Here is a 13,490-nt window from a genome sequence, read left to right as displayed (position 1 = left end):
AATCGACGGATTTAAGTTGTTCCAGTGTCAAGAGATGCGAAAGTCCCTCGTTTGGTTTTTACCGGCGATGCTACGACAGCGATGGCACAGAGATGGCAAGAATGTCTGGATATCCTGCGACACTCAAAGCAGATGCATTCCCAACGATAAAGTCAACGAAATCACAAAGGTGAGTTTTGTTGATGTTATTGACTTATTTGCTAATCAGACATATTTGGTCGCGGCATGACTGCCAGCTAATCGATGCTAACATGCTATTTAGGCTAGCTGTATGTATATTTGTAGCTGCATTTGCATCCAGCGTTTCCTTCCACCCACATTTAATGCCAAACACTTACCAATCGACGGATTTAAGTTGATCCAGTGTCACAAGATGCAAAACTTCCGATCGTTGGTCTGCACATTTTACCGGTGATGCTAAGGCGAACATGGCCAAATAGCGTTAATAGCTATTCGCTCAATAGCTTCAGTTTATTCTTCAATTTCGTTTTCGCTATCTGCCTCCATACTCCAACCATCCGTTTCAATACATGTGTAATCTGTTGAATCGCTTAAGCCGCTGAAATCCGAGTCTGAATCCGAGCTAATGTCGCTATATCTTGCTGTGCTATCCACCAATTGTTTGTATTGGCATCGCTATGTGACGTCACAGGGAAATGGACAGTGGCTTCGCAGATAGCGAAAATCCGGCACTCTAAAGCTTTTTTTAGGGATATTCCGGGACGGGTAAAATTTTGAAAACAATTTCGAAAAATAAAATAAGCCACTGGGAACTGATTTTTATTGGTTTTAACCCTTCTGAAATTGTGATAATGTTCCCCTTTAACCACAAGTACACATATTGCTCGTCCCCAATGAAAACGTTAACTTTACCCCTAACCTAAATAATAAATATGTTTGTTGTCTTCCAGAGTCGGCCCCGGACTGTCGCAGTCGGCCGTGTCTAAATGGCGGAACATGCGAGAACGACTCGCTACTCTGTCAGTGCACTGCCGGCTTTAAAGGCAGACAGTGCCAACTGTGTACGTTTACACACACATACGCCATGTTAGCGTTCCTAGCTTCTGTATGCTAACTTGTTAATGCTAGCTACATCTTTCTTTGGCTGACTACAGTAAAAATTTTTGGGCGAAAGTAGGCCAATGTTAGCATACTTAGCAGAAAAATAACTTAGTACGTGGCATCTGTAAACTGTAAGCATGCAAACATTAGCATGCTAACATTAAACTGCTAACTCTTTTTGCTAAACGTAGTGTTTCTTACTTTTATTCATTGTAGAATCATATAACTTGGTATGTGACACACGCTAACCATTAACATGCTCACGTTAGCGTGCTAGCATGCTAGCATTAGCGTGCTAGCTTTTTGAGCTTCTTTTGCGTCCGTTTGCCCGAGAGTCAAATAACTCTGTATGTGACACTTGTTACCTACACCTTGCAATCAAATCACTTGGTATTTGAAACATGCTAACTGTATGCATGTTTACGTTAGAATGCTAGCATGCTAAGTTTAAAGTGTTACATTTTTGAGCTAATTTTGCAATCGTTTACCCTAGAGTCATTTGACTCCATATGTGACACTTGTTACCTTTTAGCATGCAAACAATACCATTCCAGAAAGCTAACTTAAGTATGCTAACTTTTCTTCTAATTTTACGTTTTTTTGGTCTACTTCCGCAGTCGTACACCTTTGAGACTTCTAACTTGGTGTATGCAACATGCCGATTGTTATGCTATTGTTAGCCAGGTGCTACGTGTTATCATTTTTGTGCAAACATGCTATTGTTGTAGGCTATCTCTGTGGCTCATTTTGCACAGTGACGCCTAAAACTCCCGGATTCAGACAGTCGGCACCATCTATCTGTGCCCCAGACCGGCCAGCGGTCTGGGGCACAGATAGCAGGCCCGTCGAAATTTTCGCAGAAATTTTTGAGTTATTATTATTATTTATGACTAAATATATAAAAACAACACCAAGGGGTTTTCCTCGCTGACATACCCCGAACCCATTCAAGACCTTCTTGTCTTGCAGCATGCCAGCGCGTGCCCCACCCGTGCACCCGCCTCTACTCGGAGACCAAGACTGTGCCTGTGTGGGAGGGCGGCGTGTGCCACTACCTGTAAGTTCCACCTGTCACCTGTCAGCCAGTGCAGCAATCAGAGCGCCCTCACCTGTCCTTGCAGGTACAGGAGGACCTACAAGGTGCAGCAGGACGTCTGCTACAGGGAGAGCTGCCGGACCCCCGACACCAGTCCAGGTGAGCATGGGTGCCGACTCCGCAACTTTTCAATTATCATCATCAGCATGAGAATCATAGATGAGGATAGGGTTGAAGGTTTTGTTGCCGTGATCTTGTCCTGTAGGTCATAGCCCAAAGATCATGACCATAGGTGAGGATAGGGTTTTAGATCTTGTACCCGTGATCTTGTCCTTTAGGTCATGACACTAGGTCAGGGTAGGGTTGTAGATCTTGTACTCGTGATCTTGTCCTTTAGGTCCTAACCCAAAGATCATGACCATAGGTGAGGATAGGGTTGTAGATCTTGTACCCATGATCTTGTAATTTAGGTCAGAACCCAAAGATCATGCCCACAGGTGAGGATAGGGTTTTAGATCCTGTACTCGTGGTCTTGTCCTTTAGGTCATAACCAAAGATCATGACCATAGGTGAGGATAGGGTTGTAGATCTTGTACCCGTGATCTTGTAATTTAGGTCCTAACCCAAAGATCATGACCTTAGGTCAGGATAGGGTTGTAGATTGTGTACCCGTGATCTTGTCCTTTATGTCATAACCAAAGATCATGACCCTAGGTCAGGATAAGGTTGCAGATCTTGTACCCGTGATATTGTCCTTTAGGTCATGACCCTAGGTCAGGATAGGGTTGTATGTATTGTACCCGTGATCTTGTCCTTTCGGTCCGAACCCAAAGATCATGACCATAGGTGAGGATAGGGTTTTAGTTCTTGTACCCATGATCTTGTCCTTTAGGTCATGACCAAAGATCATCACCATAGGTGAGGATAGGGTTGACCCGTGATCATGTCCTTTGGGTCATAACCCAAAGCTCATGACCATAGGTGAGGATAGGGTTGTAGATCTTGTACCTGTGATCTTGTCCTTCAGGTCAAAACCAAAGATCATGACCATAGGTGACGATAAGGTTATAGATCTGGTACCTGTGATCTTGTCCTTTAAGTCATGACCAAAGATCATGACCATAGGTCTTGTATTCATGATTGTGTCCTATCTGTCTTAACCCAAAGATCATGACCATAGGTGAGGATGAGGATGTAGATCTTGTACCCGTGATCTTGTCCTTTCGGTCCGAACCCAAAGATCATGACCATAGGTGAGGATAGGGTTGTAGATCTTGTACCTGTGATCTTGTCCTTCAGGTCAAAACCAAAGATCATGACCATAGCTGACGATAGGGTTATAGATCTGGTACCTGTGATCTTGTCCTTTAGGTCATGACCAAAGATCTTGACCATTGGTCTTGTATTCATGATTGTGTCCTATAGGTCCTAACCCAAAGATCATGACCATAGGTGAGGATAAGGATGTAGATCTTGTACCCGTGATCTTGTCCTTCTGGTCCGAACCCAAAGATCATGATCATAGGTGAGGATAGGGTTTTAGATCTTGTACCCATGATCTTGTCCTTTAGGTCATGACCAAAGATCATGACCATAGGTGAGGATAGGGTTGTAGATCTTGTACCTGTGATCTTGTCCTTCAGGTCAAAACCAAAGATCATGACCATAGGTGACGATAAGGTTATAGATCTGGTACCTGTGATCTTATCCTTTAAGTCATGACCAAAGATCATGACCATAGGTCTTGTATTCATGATTGTGTCCTATAGGTCCTAACCCAAAGATCATGACCATAGGTGAGGATAAGGATGTATATCTTGTACCCGTGATCTTGTCCTTTCGGTCCGAACCCAAAGATCATGACCATAGGTGAGGATAGGGTTGTAAGTCTTGTACCCGTAGTCTTGTCCTTTGGGTCATAACCCAAAGATCATGACCGTAGGTGAGGATAGGGATGTAGATCTTGTACCTGTGATCTTGTCCTTCAGGTCAAAACCAAAGATCATGACCATAGGTGATGATAGGGTTATAGATCTGGTACCTGTGATCTTGTTATTTAGGTCATGACCAAAGATCATGACCATAGGACTTGTATTCATGATTGTGTCCTATAGGTCCTAACCCAAAGGCCATGACCATAGGTGAGGATAAGGATGTAGATCTTGTACCCGTGATCTTGTCCTTTCGGTCCGAACCCAAAGATCATGACCATAGGTGAGGATAGGGTTTTAGATCTTGTACCCATAATCTTGTCCTTTAGGTCATGACCAAAGATCATGACCATAGGTCTTGTATTCATGATTGTGTCCTATAGGTCCTAACCCAAAGATCATGACCATAGGTGAGGATAAGGATGTGGATCTTGTACCCGTGATCTTGTCCTTTCGGTCCGAACCCAAAGATCATGACCATAAGTGAGGATAGGGTTTTAGATCTTGTTCCCATGAACTTGTCCTTTAGGTCATGACCAAAGATCATTACCATAGGTGAGGATAGGGTTGACCCGTGATCATGTCCTTTGGGTCATAACCCAAAGATCATGACCATAGGTGAGGGTAGGGTTGTAGATCTTGTACCTGTGATCTTGTCCTGTAGGTCATAACCAAAGATCATGACCATAGGTGAGGATAGAGTTGTACATCTTGTACCCGTGATCTTGTCCTTTAGGTCCTAACCCAAAGATCATGACCATAGGTGAGGATAGGGTTGTGGATCTTTTACCCGTGATCTTGTCCTTTCGGTCCGAACCCAAAGATCATGCCCATAGGTGAGGATAGGGTTTTAGATCTTGTACCCATGACCTTGTCCTTTATGTCATAACCAAAGATCATGACCATAAGTGAGGATAGGGTTGACCTGTGATCATGTCCTTTGGGTCATAACCCAAAGATCCTGACCATAGGTGAGGGTAGGGTTGTAGATCTTGTACCCGTGATCTTGTTCTTTAGGTCATGACACTAGGTCAGGATAGGGTTGTAGATCTTGTATCCGTGATCATGTCCTTTGGGTCATAACCCAAAGATCATGACCATAGGTGAGGGTAGGGTTGTAGATCTTGTATCTGTGATCTTGTCCTGTAGGTCATAACCAAAGATCATGACCATAGGTGAGGATAGGGCTGTAGATCTTGTACCCGTGATCTTGTCCTTTAGGTCATGACACTAGGTCAGGATAGGGTTGTAGATCTTGTACCCGTGATCTTGTCCTTTAGGTCCTAACCCAAAGATCATGACCATAGGTGAGGATAGGGTTTTAGATCTTGTACCCGTGATCTTGTCCTTTCGGTCCGAACCCAAAGATCATGACCATAGGTGAGGATAGGGTTTTAGATCTTGTACCCATGATCTTGTCCTTTAGGTCATAACCAAAGATCATGACCATAAGTGAGGATAGGGTTGACCTGTGATCATGTCCTTTGGGTCATAACCCAAAGATCCTGACCATAGGTGAGGGTAGGGTTGTAGATCTTGTACCCGTGATCTTGTCCATTAGGTCATGACACTAGGTCAGGATAGGGTTGTAGATCTTGTACTCGTGATCTTGTCCTTTAGGTGATGACACTAGGTCAGGATAGGGTTGTAGATCTTGTATCCGTGATCTTGTCCTTTAAGTCCTAACCCAAAGATCATGACCATAGGTGAGGATAGGGTTGTAGATCTTGTACCCGTGATCTTGTCCTTTAGGTCATGACACTAGGTCAGGATAGGGTTGTAGATCTTGTACCCGTGATCCTGTCCTTTAGGTCATGACACTAGGTCAGGATAGGGTTGTAGATCTTGTACCCGTGATCTTGTCCTTTAGGTCATGACACTAGGTCAGGATAGGGTTGTAGATCTTGTATCCGATATCTTGTCCTTTAGGTCCTAACCCAAAGATCATGACCATAGTTGAGGATAGGGTTGTGGATCTTGTACCTGTGATCTTGTAATTTAGGTCAGAACCCAAAGATCATGACCATTGGTGAGGATAGGGTTGTAGATCCTGTACTCGTGATCTTGTCCTTTAGGTAACGATCTTGTCCTTTAGGTAACGTGTGCACGTGTGTGTGTGTGTGTGTGTGTGTGTGTTTTTGTGTTCTGCAGCCCCGTGACGCCGCCACACTTTCCCTCCTGGTGTTTTTGACGTACTTGAAGTGAGCGACGGTGCTCACCTTGATGCTGCGGAACCCTGTCAGAACACACTGAAGAACCTTCCGGGCCGGAGGAAGAAGGACACTCGTCACGACCGGCCCACTGCACTTGTGATGACACTTCGACGTTTCAACAAGTCACCTGAATTCATCCCCGCCTCCCCCTGACCAGTGTTTTCCCTGTAAAATACTTTGTTTTGTTATTATTATTATTATTATTATTATGTATTAGCAGGCGTCACTGCTCGTTATGCTGTAAATAGTGTTCATAGGCCATTTTCTAGCTGAATATTTTAATAATAAAAATGTTAAAATGTTCCCTTTTTGGATTCTTACTTCTCTTATGATTGCTGACTTTTCACAGCGCGAGAAGGATGAAGGGATGATGCTGCGGTCACATGACTCAGTGACCACAGAAGGCCAAAAATGGTACATATGTCCTGAAAAGCAGGGTATGTCATTTATTCATCCATAACAAAATAAACAAATATTTCAGTAAAATCTGTTTTATAGCACCTGCCAGATTAATGGGCCTTAATGATGCGTTCAGGGGCATCCGAATATCCAGTTGTTTTTGACTGCTATGTTTCATTGAAGGCTGGAACTGTCTCATTTACAGTAAAGTATTCCAAACTTATTTTTTTAAATACGGATGTGACGGACTCTTGCCATCGTCGTGCGGGTTCCCAGGACCACCAAGGAAGGACATTGCTTTCGAGCAGGTTTGACTCGCTTTATTTTACAATCAAAGCTTGTCTGCGGTTGGGTCGCTTTTCAGCTCCTTCTCCACTGCTCGCTCCTCGGTTCGCTTTTCAGTCGACCGCGCCGTCGTCGTCTTGCTCTCTGTTGCTTTCGGTACTCAGGTTCTGATGCGGGTTCTACTCCTCCTTCTGCCCCGTTCCCTCCTCCCTCTCCCCCTTTTATACATTGAGAGGAGATAAGTTGATTGTGTGCCAGTGCGCGATCCACGCACCTAAATTCGATTGTGGCGTCGCACCCGGCATGCCCCGCCTCTCCGCTCGGCCGCATTCTCCGCCATCTTGGGCCGGGCTCCAGCGTGCCCTGCCCCGCTGCTCGTTCGTCGGTGTGTTTTTCCTATAATATTTATTTGTTTTTTTGTTGTTGTTATATGTACAAAAACAACTTAAAATATTAAAACCAAAACATTCCAAATATGTTTAAATGTACGGATAGGTCTGACACTAATACGTTACAAGGTTAAAAAAATAATAATAATGCATCAAAATGAGTGACGTTGTTAATTATCCAGCTGAAATGAACTCATCTGAAGTATTTCACTTGGCAACTTGTTGTTGGAAATATTGCATACTTTGTTTTTTTTATGATAAAAATGTAATATTACGAAAAGACCATCTAAAAATTCTTTAGAAAAATATAAACATAAAAAGACAATATGTATATTGATAAGTCTGCAGCTGTTGAAGAATTTAAAAAGTTTGAAGTTTAAAAAAAACAAACAATTGTTAAATACTCACTCCTTTTCTTGTGTTCATTTGTGTTTTTTATTAAAAAAAAGCTTTTTTTTGGACACTGAATTTATGTAACTGAATATTTTGCATTTCAATTTTGTGAACAGAATTGTTTTTACATCAAATTATGTTGATTGACTAAACATTTTTGAGCAAAATGTGTATGTGTAAAAATTCAACGGAGAAAAATTCCATGCAGAAAAATTCAGTGTAAATTTATTTGTTGTAGAAAAATTCAGCGTATATAATCCAGTAAATACAATTTTGTGAGCAAAATTTGTGTGTTCTGACATTCAGTTGGAGAAAATTTAGTGTTTCAAATGTGTATACATTTAGTATAGAAAACAATTGTGTAAAAAAATTAAGTGCAAAATTATTTGGTGCGTAAAAATTCGCAGAAAGTGTATGTTTGAACATTAGGTTTATGAAAATATGGTATTTAAAAATTCCGGGTGTAAAAATTCAGTGTACACAAAATTGCCGTACAAAAATTCAGCGTAAAAAACAAATGCAGTGTAAAAACTAATAAGTGCAAAAAAAGTTTTTCATCCACCCATCCACCCATTTTCTACCGCTTATTCCCAAATTCAATGGAAATATTTTTGTTGTAGAAAAAATCAGCGTATATAATCCATTAAACTAGAAAAAATGAGTGTAAAAAAAATTAAGTGCAAAATAATTTGGTGCAGAAAAATTCCGTGTGTATAATAGAGCAGAATGTGTATGTTTGAACATTCAGTTTATGAAAATACAGTATTTAAAAATTCAGCGTGCACAAAATTGCAGTTCAAAAATTCTGTGTAAAAACAAGTGCAAAAAAAATTCAGTGCTCAAAAATTCAGTGCAAATAATTCATTAAATAATGTGTGAGCAATGTTTTTAAATTGTATTTTATTATGCAATGTGTAAAAATTGAGTGTAGAAAAAAATAATTCAGTGTAAAATAAAATTCAGAGTAAAAAAAAAAATCAGTGCAGAAATATTCGTTGCCTACTTCCTGTCAAATAAGACCGAAGCGCCTCATTGGCCGGAAGTGGGATTTAAGTTTTAAAGCAACAAATACTTCTGCACTGAATTTTTATCCTATGATTTTTTTTTTAACTGCTTGTTTAAAAACAGTGTATTTTTACAAAGTGACTTCTTAAACACACTTTTTTTAAAATTCAGCGTAATCTTAAATAAAAAGAAAATTCAGACGCAGAAAAATCAGTGACATCTATTTTGTAAAAAAAAAAAAAAATCAGTGACATCAATTTTTTGTAAAAAAAAACCCTCCAAAAACTTTCATTTGTGTGAATGTTATAGTTTGTAAGTCAGTAACGTTAAAACGTAACTAGCCTGTAATTTTAAAACTCTAATGCAGGGGTCACCCGCGGGCACCAGGTCGCCCGTAAGGACCAGATGAGTCGCTCGCTGGCCTAAAAATAGCTCAAATAGCAGCACTTACCAGTGAGCTGCCTCTATTTTTTTAATTGTATTTATTTACTTGCAAGCTGGTCTCGCTTCGCTGGACATTTTTAATTCTAAGAGAGACAAAACTCAAATAGAATCTGAAAATCCAAGAAAATATTTTAAAGACTTGGTCTTCACTTGTTAAAATAAATTCATTTGTTTTTTTTACTTTGCTTCTTATAACTTTCAGAAAGACAATTTTAGAGAAAAAATACAACCTTAGAAATGATTTTAGGATTTTTAAACACATACACCTTTTTATTTTTTAAATTCCTTCCTCTTCTTTCCCGACAATTTAAATCAATGTTCAAGTATTTTTTTTTTTATTGTAAAGAGTAATAAATACATTTTAATTTAATTCTTCATTTTAGCCTTTGTTTTTTCGAGGAAGAATATTTGTGAAATATTTCTTCAAATTTATGATTAAAATTTAAAAAAAAAAATTCTGGCAAATCTAGAAAATCTGTAGAATCAAATGTTAATCTTATTTCAAAGTCTTTTGAATTTATTTTAAATTTTTTGTTCTGGAAAATCTAGAAGAAATAATGATTTGTCTTTGTTAGAAATATAGCTTGGTCCAATTTGTTATATATTTTAACAAAATGCAGATTGGATTTTAACCTATTTAAAACATGTCATCAAAATTCTAAAATTAATCTTAATCAGGAAAAATGACTAATGATGTTCCATTAATTATTTATTTTATTTTTTCAAAAAGATTCCAATTAGCTAGTTTTTCTCTTCATTTTTTTCGGTTGAATTTTTATTTTAAAAAGTCGAAAATTAAGTTAAACTATTTTTCAAAATTTAATTTTTATTTTTATCCTGTTTTCTCCTCTTTTAAATCGTTCAAGTAAGTTTTTTTTCCCATCATTTATTCTCTACAAAAAAACCTTCCGTAAAAGGAAAAAAAATGTACGACGGAATGACAGGCAGAAATACCCATTTTTTCAAATATATAAATATATATATATACAGATTTATTTATTAAAGGTAAATTGAGCAAATAGGCTATTTCTGGCAATTTATTTGAGTGTGTATCAAACTAGTGAGTTCGCATTAATCAGTACCCAAGAAGTAGTTCTTGGTTTCAAAAAGGTTGCTGACCCCTGAGTTAGAGCAAAAACGGAAGCATAAACATGTGGGAAAGTCAGTGCTTCTATTTCCAACAGTACGTAAAGGCAGCACGGGACCGCCGTAGCAGTGCGCGCCCCCGCCCGCGCGCTCTCCCCGTCCCAGTGAAAAGAGCTCTCTCGGGGGGGAAACAAGCATTACGACCATGGCGGAAAAAAGTTCTTACTTTTGAACACTTTTTAAAAAAATTTTTACACTTTCTGTCACTTTTGGCAAAGTGCGCAGGGCCAAAAAGTAATTTTTTAAAAACTTTTTTTAGTTTCCAAACAAAGTCGTAAATCTCCAAAGATAGCGCGGAAAGTTAGCTCGTTAGCCCGGGCTAGCGCGTTAGCATGCTGGGCTAGCACGTTAGCATCCTCGGCCGGCGACGTTCGGAAGAAAAAGAGGCCGGTCGGAGAGGCGACCCCAGGCGGCTACAAGTGGCGAGGAATGTCGCCTCCCGGGATTGCCTTCACTTACGGATGAGAAGGGGATTGGCGGCGCGGAGAGCAACGGACGAGCGGCGCCATGTCCCGAGGATGGCCGCGCTTGGTGCTGTGGCGGCCGGGGGGATTCTTCCTCGTCTTCCCGCTGCTGCTGCTGCTGGAGGGCGGCCTCGGCCTCGCCAGCCCGGGCAACCTCGGCCTCGCCAGCCCGGGCAGCCTTGCTGGGCTCAGCGGCAACAACCGCAGCGTCAACATTTACTTGAGTGTGGAGGAGGTGAAAAAACTACTGGGTGAGTCAACTTTTTCTATACTAAATGTATACACACACTGAAATTTAAAACACTCAATTTTCTCAAAATTAATTTCAGAACACACTAATTTTGCTCTCAAAATTGTATTTACTGGATTATATACGCTGAATTTTTCTACAACAAAAACATTTCCACTGGATTTTTTTTTGCACTGAATTTTTCTGCACCAAATTATTTTGCACTTAATTTTTTTCACACAATTTTTTTCTAATTTAATGGATTATGTAAGCTGAATTTTTCTACAAGGAAAATATTTACACTGAATTTTTCTGAACTTAATTTTTTTGCACTTATTTGTTTTTACACTGAATTTTTGTACAACAATTTTATGTACTCTGAATCAGCGCCCCCCGCGACCCCAAAAGGGAATAAGCGGTAGAAAATGGATGGATGGATGGATGAATTTGTACACCCTTCGTAAACTGAATGTTTAAACATACACATTTAAAAACTGTACAGATAAATATATTGCACTAGTGCATATGCATCCATGTGTATGTATGTATGTATGTATGTTATATTGTCTTTTTATTCCAGCAAGTTAATCTGTGTTTGGATAGAATTGAGAGGATTATTATGATGCGTTCAAGAGTCTTATGGCCTGGGGGAAGAAGCTGTTACATGTTCTGCTGCGGAACTTCTTTCTAGAGTCCAGCAGTGAAAACAGTCATTGGTGGGGGTGGGAGGAGTCTCTGCAGATTTTCTGAGCCCTGGTCAGGCAGCGTCTTTTTGCGATTTCTCGGATAGGAGGAAGAGGAGTACTGGTGATCTTTTCCGCCATCCTCACCACTCTCTGCATAGACTTCCAGTCTGAGGCACTGCAGGCTCCAGTCCAGACAGAGATGCAGTTGGTCAGTAGGCTCTCTATAGAATGTGCTGAGAATGGGGGGACGGAGCTGCGCTCTTTTTACCCAATGCAAAAAGTGCATGCGCTGCTGAGCTCTTTTTACAAGAGCTCCGGTGTGTACGGACCAGGTCATGTTGTCAGTTATCTGCACCCCCCAGGAACTTGGTGCTGCTTACCATCTCCACTGCTGTGCCGTTGCTTTAAATACCTGATTTAGCCTAGGAAATTCTGTAAAACCCCATAAAGAGTCTCCGCTCATGTCTCCGAAACATGACACCAAACTCACAAGGCTGGATTATCAAAAAACAGTTTTCCCAGTTTTTGATAATCCAGTGTCATAAATAATTTCTCAGTAGGTTATGTCGTTGTGATTTTTCCAATTTAATTTACCTTATTTACTCATCATGTTAATTAGGGCTGCAACAATTATTTGATTAATTCGATTAGGAAAAAGCTTTGATTTATATTCTTTTGCTTTGATTGTTTGTTTGAGTGTAATTTCAAAAAGAAAAGCCTGACCGCATAAAAGAAGGTAATACAAGGTAAAATAAGCTAATGGTTAAATTGAAGGTAAAAGAAAGTAAAGGTTAAAAGAAGGCAGAAGAACGTTAAGGGTAAATGGTAGGTAAACAAAGGTGAAAAAAGTTAAATACATGGTAAACAAATGTAAAAAATTAAAGGTAAAATGTAAATACTTGGTAAAAGAAGGTTATAATAAGTTTAAGAATAAATGAAAGGTAAAAAAGTATAAAAATAAAGTTAAATTAGGGCTGGGCGATATGGCCTTTTATTAATATCTCGATATTTTTAAGCCATATCACGATACATCATATATATCTGGATATGTTGCCTTGGCCTTGAATGAACACTTGATACATATAATCACAGCAGTATGATGATTCTATGTGTCTACATTAAAACATTCTTCTTCATCCTGCATTAATATATGCTACTTTTAAACTTTCATGCAGAGAGGGAAATCACAACTAAGTCAATTTACCAAAAGTGTCTTTATTAAACAGTTATTGAACATTGGTGTAATTTCCAAAACAGAAAGTGCAAGATTGTCAGAGACATTTTAAAACAAGCTATTAGTGCACTTTTGTGCATGATGTCACCAAGATGACATATCAAAACAACACTCAATTAAAGTGCACTTTTTGTACAGAACGCCACTACGGTAGTTTGAAACAAATAAAGTACACTTTTTGTGCATGATGTCACACTAGATATTTCAATAACTGTCAAATAAAAATGAGCTGCGTAACAGGAAATAAAATAGTGTATGTCCTTCGCTATGTGGTAGGTTACTACGGATTAGGGATGCACCGAAATGAAAATTTGTGGCCGAAGGCCGAATACTGAATAATGAATGCAGTTTTTCACAATTTTTTAAAATATTTTATAAATAGCCTAGAATAAATATTTAGACATGTTTTTCAAATAAAGTAATTTTTTATTGAATATTGACATTTTTTTAATATTCCAGTAGGCTTTGCTTTTCATAAAAAGCACAGTTTTTCATTTATATTAGGCCTTCAAACAAAACATGCATTCCCCCCAAAAAATAAAGTGCATTAAAGTGGATGAACCCACAATAAATG

The 13,490-nt window shown here is 39.4% G+C and overlaps 2 protein-coding genes across 4 annotated transcripts in view; both read left to right on the top strand.

Annotated features, from left to right (window-relative positions):
* Positions 1–6,545, top strand: part of sned1 (sushi, nidogen and EGF-like domains 1) — a 116,767-nt gene extending 110,222 nt beyond the window's left edge. The window contains exons 28-31 of the mRNA XM_061888000.1: positions 912–1,022; positions 2,032–2,119; positions 2,184–2,257; positions 6,181–6,545. Of these exons, the coding sequence (XP_061743984.1) occupies positions 912–1,022; positions 2,032–2,119; positions 2,184–2,257; positions 6,181–6,188 (281 nt within the window). The 3' untranslated portion in view covers positions 6,189–6,545. The remainder of the gene's footprint in view (positions 1–911; positions 1,023–2,031; positions 2,120–2,183; positions 2,258–6,180) is intronic.
* A 3,839-nt stretch (positions 6,546–10,384) lies between these two features.
* Positions 10,385–13,490, top strand: part of ryk (receptor like tyrosine kinase) — a 131,435-nt gene continuing 128,329 nt past the window's right edge. For all 3 annotated transcript variants that reach the window (XR_009804358.1, XM_061887889.1, XM_061887888.1), the window contains exon 1: positions 10,385–11,018. Coding sequence is in view for 2 of the 3 variants with exons in the window: in XM_061887889.1 (XP_061743873.1) it covers positions 10,811–11,018 (208 nt within the window). In the remaining variant the exon portion in view is untranslated. The remainder of the gene's footprint in view (positions 11,019–13,490) is intronic.

The sequence above is a fragment of the Nerophis ophidion genome, linkage group LG26 (genome assembly GCF_033978795.1).
Source record: "Nerophis ophidion isolate RoL-2023_Sa linkage group LG26, RoL_Noph_v1.0, whole genome shotgun sequence".
NCBI classification, from domain to species: domain Eukaryota; kingdom Metazoa; phylum Chordata; class Actinopteri; order Syngnathiformes; family Syngnathidae; genus Nerophis; species Nerophis ophidion.
This window is presented reverse-complemented; position numbering and strand designations above follow the sequence as displayed.